We start from the raw sequence: 23,592 nt of genomic DNA, 5'->3' as shown, positions 1-23,592 counted from the left end.
TGTAACATTCGGATTTTGGTTCAGTGTAAAAAATACCCATTTTTACCCACAACGAAGTTTTAAAAGAAATATTTATTAATAATGCAAAAAGACAGTGCGTCAATATATTTGAAAAACCATAAAAATTAACATTATAAAATCACAAAGCTGGACACTGAAAACGTTAGTTAATTATAATCAATTCCATTTACACAATTAAAAAATCTTTGTACTAATTATGATTGCATGCTTCTTATTGCATACAAACAAATATTAGGAATATGTTAACTAAATTAATTTTAAATTAATAAGTTACTTTTATTTTATATAATTAAAAATGAAAGATGCGATGATATTAAACTAAGCAGTATTTAAAGTATTAAAATATACTATGTATGGTATTTAAATAACAGTTTCATTGCACAATTCCTTGGAGTCGTCCTGTTAATACTCTTTCCATGTGACTTCCATCCCAATAGACTTTGCCACAATCTTCACAAACATAAAAGTAATCCATTTTCTCTAATATAGCATCAGGTATTGACATCACTTGTATTTTGACTCCTTGTCGAGTTTGGCATAAGCCAACGTCAACCTTTTCATCAGAATCTGAAGAAAAACCTAAATATATAAACACAAAAAACAAAGTATCTGTCATCATACAAAGATCCCACTTTCTTGAACTTTGAAGAGGAGGACCAGGCTCAAAATCGAAATCTTCGTCGCTTGAAAAACCTGAGGCTTCATCGACATCGTTATCATAATCTGGTGGCATAAGTTTAGGTGGACTGTAAGAATCCTTTAATGCTAACATAGTTGAATGTGATACTTTGATGAAACTTCGGCCATTGCAAACCTGAACATAACGAGTATATCAAGGGATTTATGTACTTTCATTTTCAGTAAATTAAAAATACCTGACATACACTGAACACATCACCTTTGGTTACGTTTACTTTATAGTAATCAATAAATTCCTTAAGTTGTTCATCTACATTATCACTATGAATTTTAAGACAATGTCCGATTGGCACATATCCATACAACTAAAATTTTTTTTTTTAATCATTACATAAAGCTAACATATTAATAAAAATTAATTACTTTGTTAAAAACATTTCCCTTTGTTAAAATATATCGTTGTTCATCTTGAGCATATCTGACACATTCCATATGGTCCATGCGATTTTCAAGAATGGCAGTATCAACTCCACATCTTCGAAGATTTTTGCCTAAACCTTGTAACATTGTATCACAGACAACTTTAAATGATGTGGCTGACACTTGACTCAAATGAGGAGATGGAGGTTGAGGAATTTCTTCTTCTGATTGAGACGGCCGTTGCTAAAAGAAATTTATGTAATGTATGAAACTCATACTTCACACTTTTACTTACCTTTTTTGGAACAGGGTTTTTAAATTTCTTTTTGGGCATTTTTTCATTTGTCATTAAATTGTAACAGGTTTCTTCAAAATGAAAGTCTCCCTTTTCACAACAACTTTTTAAGACATCATACACTTGAATAAGGCAATAAGCATCAAGTGCGGCATAGAAAAGCTGACTGTCTCGAAGAGGGCGCTTTTCCCAATTTGAAAACTGATCAGACTTGTCCAGGGGACGGCCCAAACAATGATTTACTAAAGTACCCAAACTGGGTCCGCTACTCCGCACTGGAAATCAGACAATTATTACAATTTTGCAATGCTCAGGTCGAATATTTACCTTCATATGGCAATACAACCTTTGGGTATTTTTCCAATATTTTCCAAAGAGAAAGTAAATCTAAAAAGCCAAGCTGTTTTGGTGTAAAATTAAGTTCAGGTAAAGACTGTTTAATCATCGTAATATCACTAGTAAAACCAAAACCTAATTTTAAGATATCACAATTATTAAAAAGGAATTTTCCAAGTTCTTGCCATAAATGCGGCACTTTGGTTCCTACAGTGATAATGTCAAGGATGAACACGTTTTTTCTAGTTGCTATTTGCATTAAAGCTAACTCATTCTTTTGGCTACCGAAATTTGGTTTCCACTCACAGTCAATTCCGACTATGTCAACGTCCTATAAAGAATAAAAGAAATTAAAACAGAACATGAAAACTTTTAACTCTTACTTGGAGTCCACTGTCTAAAAAACTTTCAAATGATACTTCGGAATCTACTAAATGAATACTACTAAATGGCAAAGGGAATTGATGATATTCAACAGATTCAGCAGACTGCAAATCATCATTACTCCATGGTGATTCATCATCTGGTAAGATATTCCTCTGGTGCAATCTGAAAATTTATTCTAGTTATTTAACTCCCCTAAGTAGAAATAAATATATATAGCCTTGACTAAAATGATAATGTTAAAAAAAAAAATAATTAAACACTGGTGTACCTCTCCTCATCTGGATTTTCATCTAACATTCTAACATTATATGGCCAATACTGTTTATCAACTTTATAAAAGTGAGCCCATCTTAAGGCCTCCGCAACATCACCATACATGCACACTTGTGTTACAAGTTCCCTCTGCAGTTCTTCATCATCTCCAATGGCTTCTTGGACCATTTCTTTCCAACTTTCATCACCTACATAAAATATTATTGTTGCACTTACATATTACTTTCATAACACAATACAGACCAAAAGAATTTTCTTTATATCTCTTATGCAATAAAAATTGCAAGGCGCCTTCATTTCTTTTTTTATTTAAATTTGGAGTAATATTAGATGGAAGTTTAAACATTTTCACAAGTCTAGTAATTAATTTCTTTAAAGGTTTTGCATACAATTTATCCCATTTAATATCAGGAACATCTAAATTGCTGAAATTAAAAGTACCTCATAAATAAAATTTACAGATCCTTTAAAATATACTTACAACACATATGATGCTAAGGCATCCCTAACTGATGGTTTACCAAGGGCTGAATCTAACAGAGTAACTAATTCAACTTGATGTTTAGGACTAACAGTTAAAAAATCATCTATTCCATATAACTTGTCTTGAAGAATCAACGGCAATAAAAAGTCTTCTACAGTAAATTTATCTTGAAGTTTAAATAATACTGCACTTTGGCAAGCCTGAAATAAATAACCTTATACATGTATTTGTCTTACTTAATGTAATTTATCATTATCAATTATATTTTTATGAACAACTATAAATACCTCTTTATATCTTTTCTTCTCTATCATACATTTAATGATATCCAAAAAGATTTCCCCTTCTTTTGCCATTTCAAAAACTTCAACCACTAATTTTGTTAAATTCAGTGTGTTTTGTGTGGAGATAATTTTGAACACATCTATTTTAAGTTTTGGAGTTAAAAGGTGTATTATTTTATTTTTATAAGCTGTGCTCCAATTTTTAAATTCTTCAATTATAAAAAAAGGTAAAGATTTACTTTTAGCATTGTTAAATTCTTGACAGTTGTACATTAATCGTACAGTTTGTTCATATGGATTTTCACACACAATGAAATGTTGATGGAGCTTGTTAATAACTGGAGGACTCTTTTTCACTATCAAAATATTTATTTCATTAAGTATTAATATCAAATGGTTGCAAACTTACACATATTCCACATATTTTTAAGTTCATTTAAGAAGATGGCACCATGAGGATCTAATTCTAAAATTATGCTTGTTGCATTGCAGCAGTTATTGTCATGTTGTGATATGCTTTTATTTGATGCAACTTCCGCATTTCGAGGATTTCTTGTATTTGAAAGTGGTTGATTATTTCTAACGCCTCGATAAAATCCTCTACCTCTTCCTCTTCCTCTGTAGGTGCTCATTTTTTTATGCTAAAATTTTGTATTTTTTATATAATTAACACACAATTTCTTTACACTAACGATTTTTGACAAGCAACAAAACTACATACATAACCTAGATTTTACCTGTCACCCTGTACAGTATCAAAATTATTGTGGACAACAAAGCCTCCTGCGAACGAAAATAGATACCAAAATTACCAAACTATTTATGAGTTTATTTATCAAATCAGCTTTGTTTAAACGATTTCAGTCACTTTCCATTTTTCATTAATGATTCTTGTGTAAACATGGCGAAAATGCGTATCTAGTTATCATCTACCCATAGATCAAAGAACAGGAAATATTTAGATGTTTAGGTTACATTTAGCATTTTGATACGTGTAAGTACACGTTATTACGATTCCGTTACTTGCTGCGAATACGGTAATGTAATGTGTACGTGGTGTACGATGTACAGTTGCGGAATTAAAATTTCGGGCACTATTGTCAATGTCATGATAATAAACTCTAAAACAACCTTTACGTTGATAACCTTATTTTTTACTCTTGTCATGTTTTTGTCTTTTTGGCATTCAAAAATTGTCATTTGTGGCATAATAACGGGTAGGCAACAAATCAAATCGATAATTTAATGTCAGTCATGATGACAGTAGAAGGTGGTTTACAGAGATTTTGTTGAAGTGACAGAAAAATAGTGCCCGAAATTTTAATTCCGCAACTGTACGTTGAGTTCTACCAGAGCTGACCAGAGATTCTATAACGTTTGTGTAAATTTTAACGAAAAAGTTGGCAACGTATTTGTTACTAAAATAGTAAACTCACAGAAGAGAAAGTACTGTTTCTTATCTGTGTTAAAATTTATCGAGCGATTAAATTAATTTGTAACGAGTCATCCGTGGATTTGAAGATTTGAATCCGTATGTCTTTTGCGATGGATTGGATATGGCGTAGAGGGATATGGAGGGAGCACTCTTCAAAAAAGTGGATACGACCCATTACGACCGCGCTTTTCTGTAGACCTAATAAAAGGTCTCCAGATGAGCCGAGCGAAACCGAAGTTAACGCAGATATTTCATCTTTCCAGTGGCGTCCCTTTAACTTTTTTCTGGGGACAATTTTTGTAGGAATTGTAGGAAGACGACCGTAAATATTTAGTTCAAAATAAAAACAGATCAGAGTTATACAACTGAAAAAATACAAAGACAATTCACCAACCGGTTCACGTGGAAAAAAGCAAATCCCAGTAAAATGACGGAACACCGACGCCTATGAAGCATCTGATGCCCAACGACCCTCGTCACGAAATTTCACGAAGTACTGGCGGTCATTTTAAAAGGCGTCATAAAAGGTCTCCGCACAGGTCGCGCGACGTGCCGCTTCCTTTACATTGCCAGCATAGGCAGTGCTCCCTCCATATCCCTCTACGGGATATGGCGAGAACTAACCCACAGAACTAACCTGTGTTCTGTTTTTCAATTCAAGTTTCAAGCTATGTTTGTACTCTATGTATCATCCGTGACTATGTTTGTACTATGGCGGACAATAAATTTAGGCCGGCAAATTTCTGACATTTCAAAAAAGTCAATGCAAGCGACCATTTATTGTCATTATGACTGATGTGTCAGTTTGTCAAACTGAAGGTTTTCAAGCTGTTTGGCGTTTCCTTCGCAATTTTTCGTAACTTACAGATCATGACGCACTAGCATAACTGATTTGTGGTAGCACTTCTTAGTCCAATCAATAGGGAGTTTTACCTTACAAAAGGTACAGAAAAGGTTATACTTGGCAGGTATCTTCTATCAGGCATATTATTAATGTTGTTGAGTTTGCGACCTTGGGGGGTTGCCGCTCGCCCCGCCATACTGAAGAATAGGGGTGCAAAATCACATTTTTGCGATTATTTCATTATCCGTGCGAGATACCTCTATCTAAGTTATTATAGAAAATGTAGAGCATGCAATTCTCTACATTTTCTGTTCTTTATGTTTTTTTGTCAGATCAATAGTTTCGTAGTTACAGCCTGTAGAAATCGAGAATTTCTTTTATTTTTGTATTTTTTATTCTTTTCCACACCACCACAGAGGTAGAGCAATAGGGTGCGTTTTTTTTTTGTTGTGGTGTCCCCAGTGGGCATAGTCCACGATGCAGTAGAAGTTTACTGTTTTACTCTTTTTGATCTCTTTGTAGCGTAGACGGACCCTAATGATCTGGATCGAACGGTATAGATGAGCTGAATTCATCATAGTTTATGAATTCGGGAATTCCTCTTGAGAATTTTCCTCTTGTTCCTCAGGGTCATCATCATCATCATCAAGATCATCTGGCGTTTGCCAAAATAGAAATTCATTGATTTCAGGTATTTGTTCGTCTTGATCTTCAGATTCTGGAACGTCTGTGATTATTTCATTATCCGTGCGAGATACGTATATCTAACTACTTACAAAAAATGTAGAACATACAATTCTCTTCAATTTTTGTTCTTTACGTTTTTTTTTTTGTCAGATCAATACTGTTTGTCCGTCTACGGGAATATCGGACTCCAACGTGTATCGTGTATAGTAATGATAATGAAACAGGTAAACGCCAAATGATACTGATGATGATGATGATGACCCTGAGGAACAAGAGGAAAATTCTCAAGAGGAATTCTCGAATTCATAAACTCTGATGAATTCAGCTCATCTAAACCGATCGATCCAGATCATTTGGATCCGTCTACGTTACAAAGAGATCAAAAAGAGTAAAACAGTAAATTTCTACTGCATCGTAGACTATGCCCAACGGGGACACTACTTAAAAAAGAAATGCACCCTATTGCTCTACCTCTGTGGTGGTGTGGAAAAGAATAAAAAGTATAAAAATAATAGAAATTCTCGATTTTTACACGCTGTAATTACGAAACTATTGATCTGACAAAAAAACATAAAGAACAAAAAATGTAGAGAATTGTACGCTCTAAAGTTGACTCAAGTTGCAAAAAACCAATTTGGATTTGCAACAGCAATTTAATGGCATTAGTCGTTTGAAATTACTTTAAAACTGTACTTATATGGAAAATATTCAATCCAAACTATGATTTTCTGGCCTTTTTGTGCCTTTATTTGGTTTACAAATATTGAAAAAATGCTGTTGCAAATGACAAGTGGTTTTTTGCAACTTGAGTCGACTTTACATTTTTTATAATAACTTAGATAGACGTACAGTGTATCTCGCACGGATAATGAAATAATCGCAGAAATGTGATTTTCCACCCCTATTCTCCAGTATGGCGGGGCGAGCGACAACCCCCCAAGGTCGCAAACTCGGCAATATTAATAATATGCCTAATAGAAGATACCTGCCAAGTATAAACTTTTCTGTACCTTTTGCAAGGTGGAGCCATTTTTATGTCTCTATTGACTGAACTATCTCTCTGGTGCACGCTTCTTTCCCAATTTTAATTTTGATTATCGCTGTCACTTACTTTATTGGAGTGTGGAGTTCATGTTCAAGTATTATAACGACATACCATTTGGGATTCATGGATATTCGTCTTCTGCGTAAACCACGTGATGTCATGTTTCGTTTTGACTTTACCTCTAACTCGATTACAAATTAATTTGATTTGATCGCTCTCGAATTCCATTACAGTTTCTGTAGGACGATATTAATTTGGTGGCACCCAACGGGCAAAAATGACCGGTTTGTTACCTGTAAGTGGATTGTAAACTGTTTCTTTGTCGGTGTGATTTATGAATTTAGTCAATATTTCTATTAGGGGTAAAAATACTATACTTAGGTAGGCTGTAGGTAAAGTTGACTCAAGTTGCAAAAATCCACTTTGCATTTGCAACAGCACTTTTATGCCATTAGTCATTTGAAATTACTTTAAAATTGTACTTACTCGTATATGGAAAACATTCAATCCAAACTATGATTTTATGGTCCCTTTGTGCGTTTATTTGGTTCAAAAATATGAAAAAAATGCTGTTGCAAAAAACCATTTTGCATTTGCAACAGCGTTTTTATGGCATTAGTCATTTGAAATTACTTTAAAACTGTACTTATATGGAAAATATTCAGGCCAAACTATGATTTTCTGGCCTTTTTGTGCCTTTATTTGGTTTAAAAATATTGAAAAATCGCTGTTGCAAATGACAAGTGGTTTTTTGCAACTGCACTTTTATGGCATTAGTGATTTGAAATTACTTTAAAACTGTACTTATATGAAAAATATTCAACCCAAACTATGATTTTCTGGTCCCTTTGTGCCTTTATTTGGTACAAAAATATGAAAAAAATGCTGTTGCAAATGACAAGTGGTTTTTTGCAACTTGAGTCAAGTTTATGTACTATTCCGGACACGGAATCTTGGCCAACATTTTTTTGACATTTCTAAAAAAAATGATGTAAACCAATCATTAGCGTCATTAATAAATGACAATTATTAAAAATCACTTTGAAGTTTTTATTCTGACATCAAAAAAGCAAGGAAATGGCATTATCGAGTCAAAAGTTGGGTTATATTCAATAAAGGCCAGTTCACACATATTTTTCAGTTAAATGTCACTAATGTCAGTTATGGCCAAGATTCCGTGTCCGGAATAGTACTATGCCGGCCAAAAAATTTTGGCCGTCATTGTCTGTCAATTCAAAAAAAAAAAAAAAAATTGTAATCCGTACTTTATTGTCATCATGATTACCGTCTTGATTATGAACGTTATTTTTTGGGTGGTAAATTGCAAAACACAAAATTATTTTGTCATTTCTACTACATATAATCAATTCCATCTTTAAAAAAACGATAGGTTGCCATGCTTTCATTTTGTTAAATTGGCAGTACTGAGGAAAGCAGTAGTTATATTTCGTTTCATTTTGGTTGTAAATCTTTTGGAACTAAATTTGAAGTGCTATGTTGCAAGATGATTCTAAAACAAAAAGTAAATAAAGTTGTCAATAAATGTCATTTTGACGTTTTTCCAATTTATGTTAAAGTAGACAACACAAAGTAATAATTTAAAGGGTTTACTACAAATGCATAATGCCAAAAGTTGTGTTTGTCGAGACAAAACGTGGTGTGTTGAAGGGCTAGACACATTTTAAACGAGATCTAAGTAATGATGCGATTATTAACTGATTGATGGATATCTTCAATGTGAGAACAATGAATTGCGTTCGATGAAATCCTGAACTGTATAACTAATTTATAGGTGGGAAGATCTGTTATATATTGCATAATTACAAAAAAGGGTCTGGAGGATACTAGAATACAAAAAGAGGAAAATCAGAAAAGTGGAACCATTTTTTAAAAGAGATCTGAACGAAATTATTCGTGGGCTAAACATTAGATGATTCGGAATCTAATGATGAAGATAATTCTGAAGATGAAATAATGGAGGAGGTTAAAGTGTAGATGTCTTTTAAAAAAAGTGATTCCATTTTGAAAACTTATCCGTTTTCTGCTTGTTAAACTAAAGCAAGCGTTCTTGAAACTCATTCAACGACGAAAGCCTCCACCAGATGTTTACATTTTGATTTGTCTTTTTCTTTCAATTGCTATTTTTAATAAAAAATGCTGGGTTCTCTATTAATCTCTTGTAATACAGTTTCAATCGATTCGCAAAAAAGCGGAACCTAAGTATGGCAACACTGTGCCTTCAAAATTTTCAAAATTCCTAACCAAACTTTTATTCAGATATACAGGATGAAATCTGTCAGATTGTCATGGCCAAGCATCGTTTTTTTAAAGTTGGAATACATTATAGAACGTTTACCTCCGGTTATCTATGTACGATTGCTCTAATTTTGTTCATTCATGTCGGATTTTTGGAATATCTGAGCTTCAAACAGTTTAAATTGATTGTCAAAATGACAAGAATTGAAAGTAGGGTTACGATTCCTAAAGGTTTATTTACACTTTTCTTGAATGTCAAGAAAGTGACGGCCAAAATTTTGTGGCCTCCATAGTACCTATAGTCTGTTTTTTCCTGCAAGGCCCAAGCCGTGGCGGGAAATTTGAAATAAGCCCTACAACCCCGCTATTTTGGGAAAAAGATGACGTAGGTCAAAAACGATGAGAGATAAGTGTTGACAAAAGGATGTTCTAAACTCAAAATCGTAGAATTCAAATTCGCAACCAAAATGGGGCCTTTCTATTTAAAAAAACAAACATGCCGTCGATTTCCGGTATTTCCGGAAGTGTCCCCACTTAGAAGATATTGTATTTTAACTTGGAGCAGTTGATTATAGTCGGCTACTAATTTTCATATTAATACGATTTTGGGAAATCAGAAAGTTTCTAACGAACGGGCTGTAATTTCACCCTCTACGATGTAGGTAACTATAAATTTTAAATAAATAGTTCGATATACAGGGTGGTCCCGATATAACCTGCCAGAAGAAATCCAGTAATAGGTGACGATGAGTAGAACTCATACACAAAAAATGTTTCTAATAAAAGTCCTTTCGTTTTCGAGATAAAAATAATTGAAATTTTGGTCAAAATTTGCTGTACGCTAATGAGTTAATCGGGTTTAAAAAGGTAATTCTGGTTGCTTGGCTGGAATTTATTTAGCAACAGTACCTGTAACACCTATGACATTTGTCAAATTTAATTTTAAATTTGCGAATCCTTTAAAAAGTTATGAAATTCACAAAATAAGAATACGCCGATTTGCATTTACTCTATGGCGAAACACGTGGTAATTCAAGACCGGCAAGGCGACCATACGGCGAGCGTTTTCCTGAAGGAGTCCCTCCGTCCCGTTGTACTTTTGTGGAGCTACATCTGCATTTATGTAAGGTTGGTTCTGACTGATTCCAATACGATGGCGTCCCCGATCCCCCATTTAACCCCTCTGGATTTTAATTTTTGGGGCCACACCAAAGATTTGGTATACGAAGTTGAAATAAATACAAAAGGGCAACTCCAGAAACACGTAACAGACGCCGCGAACCAGATTCGTAAAAACCCAGAAATGCTGAATTCTGTTTATGAAAATTGGTACCAACGGAAGGCACACAGAACATTTATTATAAAATCAATTGTCTACTTTAGTTTACCTTTCATTAGTTAGTAGATCTTCGATCTTCTCAGTTAGAGTTGAAAGTACGAATATGTAAAGTGTAAATAAATTTATTCAATACATTATTTCGGCTATTTAACCACAATTAAGACGATACTGTTATTACACAGTTCTTCCACAATTTTGCACACACTACCTCTAAGTTTATTTACACATTGAGGAACATCACTTTATTTATTACTCATTCATGTCAGTCTACAAAATCAGCTTTCGTACCTAAATAAGCTGGTGAATTAACGCACACAGTGTACAGCAATTTCAATAAATGTCATTAATTTGATTTAGTTTGTCAGATTTGAGAGTTGTCATAAACGATTGAGGTACCTATGTTGCTTAGATACTGTCATCCTTACAAACACTAACAATTAATTCCTGAGTAGGTACGTATTTTTGTGGTCAGCAGCGTCGAATGGGTGTGGATAGGGGTTAATTTATCCCCATTATTTTGGACCTAATGAAGAGGGGTTTTTTGAACTTGTTAGATCCATCTAATGACCCAGAATTTTTTTGGCAGGTTATATCGGGACCACCCTGTATAGAAACATTACATTGGTGAAACGATTTACCATGCTCACTAGTCCCTGTTATATCTTTGCTTGCTGTTACTTTTCGTGTCGTGATGAAACAATTATGCTTTAAATTTCGGCGCCATTAGACCAATGCAACGTAATGATACTGATAAGCAGGTTTGTACGTTACAAAGGTCTAATTTTCGTAAAATCGTGTCGATCATGCTTCGCGGTGCTGTTACTTATCTAGGCTGTTAGTAATAGACTGCAGTTTATCCAACTGCTGCCATTTAACTGGTTGTCACGATAGGACTGTTTATGAGAACGTCAGAACTAAAAATTTACCGACTAAAACAGATATACGGGATACCTACCGATTTGTCACATCGTGAATTTTAATTACACCGAGTGGAACAAAAGTATTAAATAATCGCTGTAACTTTTTAATTTGAAAAATTATGAAAAAATGTTTAATATAAAAATTGTTTGGTTTATTATCATGCATGACGTTCAACAAAAATTGTCAACATTCTTGATATTGCATTTTATGACTTAGTAAGTTAATTTTATCACCTTTTTTTAAAATTTTATTCTTTTTCCCCATAATGGCAAAACTGTATTTATGAATACAGAAAGATACGCTTGTTTGAAAATCACACAAAAAATGTATGGGTGCTATTTAAAAAACCAAAGTTGGTTGCCATAGCAGCGAAACAAAAGAAGATAGGAACTCACTAGAAAGACCAGATGATGTAGGATAATACAATACAACTTTTATGTTAAACATTTTTTCATAAATTGTCAAATTAAAAAGGTACAGCCAATATTTGATACTTTTGTTCCACTCTGTATAAAAAATATAGTATGATCAAAAAGTCTTTGGATCAGAGTAGCTGTAGAATTAACAAGCTATCTAGGATATTATTTATTTCAATGATTTTTGACATTTATTTGACAACTTTCAAGTTAGGTTATTATGAAGCGGTAATAAGCAGATTGGCGTACTTTCACCCACATACCTACTTTTTTTAATCCATTCTTCATTCTGCTTTATTTAATGAACAATTCTACAATATCAATATGTATATACTTATACGTACTTTAGCCTACCTACCAATCTGCTGCCAATTGTTGTTACCCATACATTTTTTAAACGAATGACAATACGTATTTCGTTATTTTGCGGTTACCTTTTTAAGGTTTAATGAATCAGTAAAACAAATGATCTTATATGTATAGGTACATATCCAACAAAAGTTATGTAGGTTTCTACAACGAGATTCAAATAAGAACGACGCGATATTTCGAAAGGTAATACTTGAGTTAATAGTCCTGAATGTGGGTTAAAACAATCCAATAATTGTAAAATGACTAAGGTAGGGATACCTATACCTACCTAGGTATCTGTTAAACGTCGATAATTTATGACACTCCCTAATGTAACACGCAAAGATTTAAAACGAACCCTGTCTTCGGAATTTTTGAATAACAACAGTATGTATTTGTTGTTGGAACACTAAATCAATTTGTACAGCTGTTCAATAATTTTTAGTAATAAGTAGGTAGGTATAGAACTCTAACGTTTTATGATACGCAATATCATTAAGGGTGGGTCTTCAGCTTGGGGGCTCTGGATTTAGCAAGAGGGCAGACCGTACCAGGTAGTCTCTCGTGGACGAAGTGCTCCCCTTTTCACTAGGAGGTGTCAAATACTAATCCCCTCGTTATTAGTATTGCCTATCATAAAACGTTAGAGTTCTGGGATCACTAAATACCGAGCGATCATTTAAAAAATAAACCGAGTTTACTTTGGAGCCTATGCTATAGCATGGGTTGCCATAGGTAACACGCCGACTCGATTTATTTTTTAATTGATCGCACCGTATTAGCGTTTAGGTCATTTAACTCTGACATAGTTGTAGTCTCAAATTTGATTTTTTTCTTTTGTCTGAACAGCCAGTTAAATTTAAGCTTGATTACTTAAAGTTGATGTGAAAAAAAAAAACATAATTCATATTCATTCATCTTAATATATAAAAAATTCACAGCAGTTATGTAGGTACAATAAATAATAATATCAGGCCTATATATAAAAATACACTTAATTACACATATCGGTGATCGTTTAAAAAGGAGAAGAAAATCAGTTTAGTAGTTATACCCAGTTTGTGGGCTAAATGGTTGTGTGATTCCACCGCCCCCACCGCCTCCAAATGCACCTGGTCGATATTGACCATCGTCTCCTCCTCCTCCTCCGCCCCCTCCTCCACTACCACCACCAAAACCGCCGCCTCCGCCACGGGCTTCTTCAGCGCGATTTTGTTCCAAAGATCTGAATCATGAAAACACACATTTTTACCATTATAAAACTAAAAATAGAAAAAAAGTTAACGGTTACCTTAAAATAGCTTCTGGAATTGGCGGTGGAGTCGGTAAATGGGCCCCAACAGGTCTAAATCCAAATTCATCCGCTACATATTGAATAGAATAACGCTGACCGTCCGGCCCTGTATAAGAAAAGGACCCTTCGGCGCTTTCAGCTTCATTAGCACTCCCGGCGTTCTTCAGATGACCTTTCTCTTCAGCCTGTATGCCGTTTCCAGTTTCATAAGCGTAGTTATAATTACCACTTCCGTCATTATTATTAACATATCGTAAAATGGGTATTTGAGGACCGCCTCTGCCACCTCCAACAAAACCTGAGCCTCCTCCTCCTCCGAATGGTCCTCCTCCACTTCCTGCTCCAAATGGGCTTCCACCACCACCACCACCACCAGCACCTCCTCCTCCTCCTCCAAATGGACCACCCCCGCCTCCGCCACCGAACGGTCCTCCATTGCCTGAACCACCTCCAAAACCACCAGGTCGGCCAAACGGTCCACCACCTCCTCCTCCACCACGGGGTGGAAGATAGGCGGTGTCCAGACGGGCACTCAACGCTATGCCGATAACAGTTGTGAATATGACCTGAAAATATATAAAAATACGTATCTAAAAATATTGTTATTAAAATACAAAAATATATTATTATTTTTGTCTTCTGTGGACATAATAATAAAATGTCTAATAATAAAATGCAGTACACTGAACTGATAAAAGTATGTTATAAAGTAGAACTTACTAATTTCATGTCGTGTTGTGTTCTAATGCAAAAGCAATTGTGTTACAATTATTTATAGAGCCGAGCTCATCCACCTGCAGTTTAGTGCCCCTCCAGCCGAGGATGAGCCTCGGCATTTTAGATGAAAGAATCTGCCTGTAATCTAGATCATCAGCCCATTTACAAGGTTGCTGAATGCATATTTTTCCGTGTACCATTTTTCACACACCTTAGAAGGCGTTGGCAATATGAAATAGTTGTTATGCAATATTCCCCTATTATGCTCTTGATAACGCTTTCTGTTTAATTTATTACTTCTCTTTTCCACATTTCTTAACGTTAAAAGACGCATTCCAATTAGGAATTTTTCTCATTAAAAAATTCAAATGAAACATACCATTACCTACCTACTAATATTTTGTAATTCATATTTTAAAATTCTATAAAATAAATACTGCTTTTCATGTTTCAGCCCTTTCATCAAATGTTATAACATTACACGTTTAGTTAAAAATACACGCTGTATTTTCGCTAATTACTTAACCGCAAAGTACCTACATACATATTTATTTCTTTACTACATATTTTATTAACAAAATTGTAGATTATCAATAGGTAGGAACATCCCGAGTATCAAGTTGTCGATAATTTAATTTTCTCTAGTGTGCGAAACGCATGAGAGGAAATTATGAGACAATTTGACATGCACGAGAGGACATTTTGGCAGATTATTTCCTGAGAAAATTTTAAATGTTATGTACAAATAAACGTAATTCTGTGTTTAAAAATCAATTTTTCTTTAAATTTTTATACGGTCATTATCGGTCATCTCATCACGTTTGCACTGAATTGGTATCTAAGGTGATTTATTGACAACCGTTTTTTTCTAGTGCAAATTATTATCAGTAATTGCACTAGTGCAGTATTATCGCTGAAATTTGATCGTTATTGGTTAAAAATAAAATATTACAGCTGTTTGATTGGCTTAAATTTTTTGAAGGAAGTAGTCGTAGAATTTTGATTAATTATTATTATTATTAACTCGTACCTATGTTATGCTTTAATAAAACAGTGTTTTACGAGTATGTAATACATTTTTTTATGAAATAAATGATTTTATGATATGTGGCGTTTCTTACGTTTTAAAGATACTTTTTTAAATGTCAAATACAATGATTAATAACATTAATATCAATATTATAATACAGGGTGACTGATGAAAAACCTTTGATGCTGTATCTTGCTTATTTTTTATCCGATTTGAATAAGTGACACATTAAATGAAATAATTTTGAAAACACTTCATTACCAACTAATTAAAAAAAAATCTTCCGTCCAGTTTTTGACAGATGAACATCAGCTTCTTTTTTTCAAATAGCACTGTACATTTTTTTTTATTCAGTATTGTAGAGATTTGTGTTCTGAATATAAAAATGCAAAGAACTATACCCATTCATTAAACAAAAGTCAAGAAATTAAAGAGTAAATGTACAAAATTTAAAAATCAAGTGACCAAAATAAACAAGTGAGAAGTTTGTTCTAAATGCTCGAAATGACTAAGTAAGCTCTGAATATTCATTTGTCAAAACAGTTTGATGATAATAATAATAATAATGTTGCTGTGGAAGAAAATTTCCAAAGATGATTTAGTGTTAAGGTGTGGTGTGGCATTTTTGCAGATAGAATGGACTAGTGGGTCCCTTTTTTATTGAAAGCAGTCTCAATCAAACAAAATATCATATTATTTATTATCAAACGAAATAAGCAACTTTCTGGATGAGATACCATTAGCAGTGTTGAATAGAGTCGTGTTTCATCAGGACGGCGCCATACCACATAATGCACACATTAATTTTGTATTTTTAAATCATTTAAATGATGTTGGTGAACGATGAATGGGTGCTCATGGAGCTATTCGATGGCCCGCTAGATCCCCAGATTTGAATCCATTGGATTTCTTTATATTCATTGGAAACTTTCGCGACGATGTTTATTTGACCCCACCAGGTACCCAAAGAGTTAAAAAAAGGGTAGTGCGAGTATGTCAGGAAAAATCCCGAAATTTTTTACTGAATGTAAAAGTGGGCATTTCTAGAAGATATCGACAGTGTCTGCAACAGCAACGAGGAAATTTTGAGCAACCAGAATAGATTTTGTATTGTTTACAAATTTGATTACTTGATTTTGATTTTCAATTTTTTTCAGTTAAAATACATTTTTTGTTTTTTCTTTTAACGTACAAATATTCAGAAGAAGATTCTTTATAAGAACGAATAAAAAAACATATAGAGTGCGATTTGAAAAAAAAAAGTTGGCTATCGTCTAGATGTCGAAAAAAATATAGAATAGGATAATAATGAAGTGTTTTTGAACTATTTCATTTGATGTGTCATTTATTCAAATCGCATAAAAAATAAGTAAGATACAGCGTCAACGGTTTTTCGTCAGTCACCCTTTATAATGTTGATATTTCTGTGGCGGTCGTGAAAAAGTAGGTAAGTCAAATAATTTCAAAAATGAGTTAACGATTAAGGTGTAAACACCTTAATAATAAATCATGGAGTTAAATAATTCCGATTTTCACAGTTTAAAATTTACTTATATTGAAAGCAAGTACAGGTAGAAAGAAGTTTCTATTTAATTACAGGATTTTAGGAATGATGTGGAATTTTGAATCGTTGCCCTGAAAAATTAACATTTTCGATTTACCTACTTTTTCACGACCGCCACAGATTTATTATTTAATGATTTGAATATAAGCAACCAATTAGTTACATGTGCTTCAGAAGTTGCATAAAATCTGGGCGTAACATAGTAGCAGTATCACGGGTTTCGATTTATGAAAATTTTGCTGTTTTTCTTCTTCTCTTCTACATAATTGTCGTAATGCATTTTTCCTTTGGTTAAAGTGCATCATCGGTATTAAAAATAAAATGCAATTTTCTGTGCTGCAAGTTGCACTTACGAATGAAGTACACTTCTATTAAAAAAAAACGTATTGAGCTAATGTAAATGGGGATAAAATTAATTAATCGTTTCCAAGAAAACGTATCACGGTATTACTGACATTTTGTATGTATGTCAAATGTGTGAAAATTGCTTTTTATAAATTTTTAAATTGTTAGATTGTTGAGAGTTGCCTTTTTCTATAAATTTACGAATAAAGGTTTGAGTTGTGTTTGTAGTAATTCAGTAATTGGTAATACTTGCCTAATAAATAAGGCAACACATTTACACACATTAAAATCTCTGAAAAATACATCGACAAAATCCAGCTATCAGCATGGGTTTTGTTACAGGTTTCTAAGTAACAACAATTAAAGGATAGGTTTACAATATGGCAATCTAGCCAAAATTGTGCTCACGACTTGTACGCTTTTTTTTTTAATAGAAGTGTACATTTAAGTTTTTCATTATTCTTCTTCTTCTTGCAAGATTTAAGTTTTGTAAATAAAAGGCTGATTAGTAAACGAGTCCTGGTATCCATTTAATACAAAAAAAAATTTTGAACTCACTAACTTCAAAATGACATTTCGCAAACGCAACAGTTAACGAGCGAACGTAGATTTCGCGCACTAGTGCTTCAAAATCATTCAAAATGATTGGCATTATCATTTGATTTAAAAAAAAGGAAAATATTTTTTCAGCATTTTCTTTGATTTTAATGTTAAGTCTTCCTCTGCGTTGAAAAAGACTTTTTGGTAACAGAAATGGGGGTTTCAGATGAAGCAAAAAATTCCTCTGAAGTTTTTGCGTAAAATCAAAAATATTTTTTTTTTCCCTCTTGTACACTGTTGGAAATATGCGAACTCCCATCAAGTTATATGTTTCAAGTTGCCTGAGTAACTACAGTTTCTTATGACCACGTTATGACATTAATAGAAAAGTTGTATTAAATACAGGGTTATTCTAAATGATTGTAGTCGAAGTACGCGTGAAAACTGAATGTAAAATTTATGGTTGCCGCTCCACATAAAAAATCATCAGTTAAATTGGGTGCAAAACAATTCAATATTTTTAAAATTGATTGTAGAACAACTCAATATTTCTGGATTCAATCGTTAATTTAACAAAAATAAATAAAATCCTCATCACCGCACTTTTCACCTAAAAAATGACAGTGACAGTTCACATGAAAGCGGCAAAAACGTAATAACATGGGCATGGCCTACTTCGACTACAATCATATAGAATAACCCTGTATAAAAGCTACATAGAAATAAAAATTTGTTTTGAATCCACAAATACGTTTTTCAAACACTGCATAGACTCTACAGGTTATGGACCCTCTGCGCTGAAAAATAAGAAATTGTACGAATTCCACAACGAAAAAGTAACTTGAAGCTATTTGTGAGTAGTACAAAAACGAAAAATGAGCTACACAAGCGTGAAAATCGAACCTCTTGGAAAAGACAATTTCGATACCTACATGGAAAATCCAAATCGAAGCTTTGCTCATTAAGAATAATTCTTGGAAATACGTGAACGGAACAATTCCAAAACCAAAAGAACCACCAGAAGCCGTAACCACGTGGGAATCAAACGATGCGAAAGCCAGGTCAGATTTGATTTTAACAATCTGCCCATCAGAACTTAAACAGATCAAGAATTGTCCTACGTCAAAAGACATATGGAACAAATTACACAGCGTCTACCAGTCCCAAGGACCCGCTCGAAAAGCGGTGTTCCTGAAAACGTTGATTTTGTTGAAAATGAAAAACGGTGAGGATATGAGAGATCACATCCGGAATTTCTTCGATTTCGTGGACAAACTCGAAGAGATGGAACTTTGTATCATCAATGACCTTCTTGCCATCCTTCTGCTCTACAGCATTCCCGACGAGTACGAACCTTTTCGAATTGCTATAGAAACCCAAAAGAAAACGTTTCAGATGCCATGTTCATTAATGACAATCCTGGTAGGTCAAGTCAACCCAAGAAATCGGAATATTCTAAAACTGAACGTTTTAAATTCGCTTGTCACACATGTGGAAAAGTTGGCCACATGGCCAAGGATTGCAGATCGAAACTCTTCAGACCAAAAGGTCCAAAAACGAAACCCACAGAATCAACCCGAAAGGCAGAAGTCGTTGTGAAACTTCACGTCGAACACGATAGACTCAGTGTTTAGCCTCAGGTGCGTCTTTACATATGTGTTCCGAAAAAGCAAAATTCGAAGAAATTAAAACCCCGAAAGTGCAGACCCTGAATTTGGACAACAGCTGGTCAACGAAAATTGTAGGAAGCGGTACTGTAAGACTGAGTGTAGAAGAAAATCTTACTGTGAGACTCGACGAAACTCTGTACGTTCCTGACCTACGATCGAATCTCTTGTCAGTCGCGAAGATGACCGAACACGGTTTTGAAGTTACCTTCAGAAGAAACGAAGCCATCATAACGAATCCCGACACCGGAGAAAATGTCATAGTAGCACGTCGAGATAAAGATATGTACTACATCGATGAGTTGTCCGAAGAAAGCAGAGGGTCGCAGATATCCAGGTCATTACAAGAATGGCATGAACGTTTTGGCCACCTCAATGAAAAGGATTTGAAGAACATTATATGCAAGCAGAAAGTTGATGGAATTGACATTAAGGCCGACGAAGCTTTATCCGTTTGTGAAACGTGTGTAAAGGGCAAGCAGACACGGAAGCCATTCACAAGGTCGGTATCTCCATCTACAGAACTTTTAGAACTCGTGCATACAGACGTGCATACACGTGCATGCGCGTGAACCCTCGCTGGTTCAAGATATTTCGTCACTTTCATAGATGACAAATCAAGATGCTGCGAAGTATATTTTATGAAAAAGAAAAGTGAAGTTATCGAGAAGCTCAAGGAGTACAAAAGCTTGGTTGAGAAGAAAACGGAGCAAAAAATTAAAACAGTCCGATCAGACAACGAAACCGAATACACCAGCCACTACTTGAAAGATTTCCTGAAACAAGAAAGCATCAGACACGAACTCACTGTAGAATACACGCCACAACAAGATGGAGTAGCTGAAAGGAAAAACAGAAGCTTGGAGAAGACGGCGAGGTGCCTGAGGATTCAATCGGGGCTCCCCGCAAGTTTTTGGGCTGAAGCGATTTTAACCGCAAATCACATCAGGAACAGGTGTCCTTCTCGAAGCCTGGGTGGTGAAATTTAATTTAAAATGTGGACGAGAAGAACCCCAGTTGTTAGCTACTTCCGAAAGTTTGGGACAACAGCCTTTGCACTTGATAAAACGCCTGGAAAGGGAAAATTTGATTCAAGATCGAAGAAATGCATTTTTATCGGATACTCGGTACAATCGAAGGCGTATAGGCTTTGGAATCCAGAAGCAAGAAAAGTTATTCGAAGCAGAGACGTTACGTTCACGGAACGTAATCAAGCAGAAAATGATTTTACTGATTTCATGGACGAAGAAATTTTCAAGAAAAACCCAGAAAACGTCATTGAATTCAACGTACCCGAAACACAAAAGGAAGATAAACAAACAGAGATCTGCGATCTAGAAGAAGATGGAGAAACTCTCGTGGAAGAAGAAAACGGAGAAGAAATTCCCGTGATAATGAAGAGAGGTCTAGGACGACCAAAGAAGGTTCTTACCGGCAAGCGGGGGAGACCGCGAAAACTGTTCAACATGATAAGGTCAACGAACACGAGGCAGAACCAGAAGAAGAAGAAAACCACGAGAACGAAGAATTGCATGATGTAGCAGGTCTGATCGAGTTTGCCGACCCGCAGACAGTTTCAGTTCTATTCAATTTCTATCTAGTCCAGAAGCTGCCGACTGGAAAAAGGCAATGAACGCAGAATACGAAGCTCTGAAAAGAAATAAAACTCTTGGATAATTGTAGATCGTCCCCAGGGAAAGAAAATCGTCGAATCGAGGTGGGTTCTACGAACAAAACTCAAGAAAGACGGATCAGTGGCGAAAGGTTTTACTCAAAAACCTGGTATTGATTTCAACGAAACGTTTGCCCCCGTGGCAAGACTCGGATCAGTTCGTTTGTTCATGACAATCGCAGTCGAATTAGGTCTCCAGGTATACCAACTGGATTTCACAAATGCCTATTTGAATGGCGAAATCGAAGAAGTATTTATGGAGGTTCCAAGTGAATTCTACGACATACGAGTACTAAATGAAAAGGAGTCACGAAAATTCAGAGGAAACAAAGTGTGTTTAATTAGAAAGGCACTTTATGGCCTGAAACAATCAGGCAGGCAGTGGTATAAGAAACTAGACGAAAAATTAAAACAACAAACACTGAAACCATTGAACTTCGATCCCTGTGTTTATATCACTAAAGAAGACGGAAACATCGTCATAGTCGTGATTTATGTTGACGACCTCATGGTGGCATCAGACAACCCGAGAAAGCTGCAACGATTAAAATCAGAACTGTCGAAGTCCTTCGAGACGAAAGATTTAGGTCCGTTGAGTTTTTGTCTTGGCATAGAATTCACACAAGATGCCGAGAAACAACCAATTACCATGTCATAATCAAGGTACATCAAGGAAACCTTAAGTCGTTTCAACATGGAAAATTGTAAAGGTGTAACAACCCCGATTAACCCGAAAGAAAAACTGTCGAAAGAAATGTGCCCGAAAACCGAAGAGGAGAAGAAAGCAGTTGAAAAGTTACCATATCAGAGCCTCGTTGGTTCTCTGATGTACCTACTTAGCTGTTTCAACGCGACCAGACATCGCACACACCGTGAGCAAGCTCAGCCAATTTAACACAAACTTTGGGGAACAACACTGGAGAGCTGCGAAACGAGTACTGCGGTATCTGAAGAACACCGAAAATCTAGGCTAATGTTCGAAAAGTCTGGAGAAAGAACTTGTAGGTTATGCCGATGCAGACTGGGGTGCAAGTATAGATGATAGAAGCTGAAGATCGTACGTACAGTTGCGGAATTAAAATTGCGGGCACTATTGTCAATGTCATGAATCATGATATAAACTCTAAAACAACCTTTACGTTAATAACTTTATTTTTTACTCTTGTCATGTTTTTGTCTTTTTGCCATTCAAAAATTGTCATTTGTGGCATAATAACGGGTAGGCAACATATCAAAGCGATGATTTAATTATACTCAGTGCAACTAACTGAAATCTCAAAACACTGACACAGAAAAGTTTAATTTTTGAATGTCAGTCATGATGACAGTAGAAGGTGCTTTACAGAGATTTTGTTGAAGTGACAGAAAAATAGTGCCCGAAATTTTAATTCCGCAACTGCACTATTGCGGGCAAAAAAAGTGGGACATCAACGTCATTGTCTTGACTTTTAATGTGAAATAACCCCCTAGATGAAAATGACCCTTATCTGATTCTAACCCTACTTTGAATTGATTGACGTTGTCATTAAGTATTGTAGGTTGTAGGGAATGATCATAAGTAAGCACGTAGTGAATACATATTTATTTAACGCAAAGTTCCAATCAAAATCTACCTTTATCAAAAAAAGAGGGCATTTGGAAAAGGAAAATAGGAGTATAATAGTTATTTAGACAACGAGTGTTAGAAGTGCAACTTTTTTTCATAAGTGTGGAAGTTTATTAAACGAGTCGTAGACGAGTTAAATAATCCACACGCATGAAAAAAAAGCACGCTAACACGAGTTGTCTATAAAAATTTTTAAAATTTCATAAACCAAAACCTATTTTAACTGTAATTTGTGCTTCCATTTTGATCAAGTGCGGTAGCCGGTTGTGGTAACTAAGGAAACATTATATGTTTATTGTTTTAAAGTTAATTTGTCAGTTTTATGTCAGTCTCAATAAAAGTCAAAACGAGTGATTCAGGATTCAGATGAAGATCCTGAAATTACTAGTGGACTAAAGAAAGGTGGGTTACTAATTGTTCTAATCGTTATTTCAATTTTCATTTTGATAGATTGTAGAATACGTAGGTATAGTTTGTCCAGCGAGAGATTGGTTGACATAAAAATCACTAAATTCTACGCAGGGAAAGTACAACGTGATCAAGAATGACTGAATCTGTTGGTAACAATGAAAATTTGAATGATTTTGGTACCACTGTAATCTAAACGCATTTCCGGTTGTCAGCTTTGACAGAGTTGACAGGCGAATTTGACGTTTACCATCAAAGGGTCATTTTTGTAATAGCATAAACATACCTGACATAACCTAATTTTTTTTTAATGTCG

At 34.8% G+C, this 23,592-nt stretch overlaps 2 protein-coding genes and 1 long non-coding RNA gene across 6 annotated transcripts in view; all 3 read right to left on the bottom strand.

Annotated features, from left to right (window-relative positions):
* LOC138136612 (uncharacterized) overlaps positions 1-23,592 on the bottom strand; it is a 134,982-nt gene that overhangs the window by 42,329 nt on the left and 69,061 nt on the right. The window lies entirely within an intron of this gene.
* Positions 91-4,201, bottom strand: Nbr (exonuclease mut-7 homolog). 4 transcript variants are annotated; one of them, XM_069055518.1, is made up of 13 exons: positions 3,832-4,201; positions 3,549-3,780; positions 3,143-3,495; positions 2,853-3,055; positions 2,615-2,796; positions 2,367-2,559; positions 2,095-2,260; positions 1,703-2,042; positions 1,376-1,650; positions 1,084-1,323; positions 897-1,025; positions 643-835; positions 91-588 (listed from the first exon to the last, which is right to left on the bottom strand). In XM_069055518.1, exons 2-13 carry the CDS (start codon positions 3,769-3,771, stop codon positions 395-397), a joined length of 2,691 nt encoding a protein of 896 aa, XP_068911619.1. In that variant the 5' UTR covers positions 3,772-3,780; positions 3,832-4,201; the 3' UTR covers positions 91-394. The 4 variants fall into 4 exon arrangements, with proteins under 4 accessions (XP_068911619.1, XP_068911637.1, XP_068911628.1 ...); XM_069055536.1 differs by having other exon boundaries at positions 3,861-4,201; XM_069055527.1 differs by having other exon boundaries at positions 3,877-4,201.
* LOC138141164 (pupal cuticle protein 20-like) lies at positions 13,337-14,601 on the bottom strand. The gene is made up of 3 exons (XM_069061830.1): positions 14,448-14,601; positions 13,725-14,293; positions 13,337-13,658 (listed from the first exon to the last, which is right to left on the bottom strand). The coding sequence occupies exons 1-3, from the start codon at positions 14,454-14,456 to the stop codon at positions 13,475-13,477; spliced, it is 762 nt and encodes a 253-aa protein (XP_068917931.1). The 5' UTR covers positions 14,457-14,601; the 3' UTR covers positions 13,337-13,474.

The sequence above is a fragment of the Tenebrio molitor genome, chromosome 1 (assembly GCF_963966145.1).
Source record: "Tenebrio molitor chromosome 1, icTenMoli1.1, whole genome shotgun sequence".
NCBI lineage: Eukaryota > Metazoa > Arthropoda > Insecta > Coleoptera > Tenebrionidae > Tenebrio > Tenebrio molitor.
The sequence above is the reverse complement of the archived record's forward strand: the minus strand, read 5'-3'. Positions and strand labels throughout refer to the sequence as shown.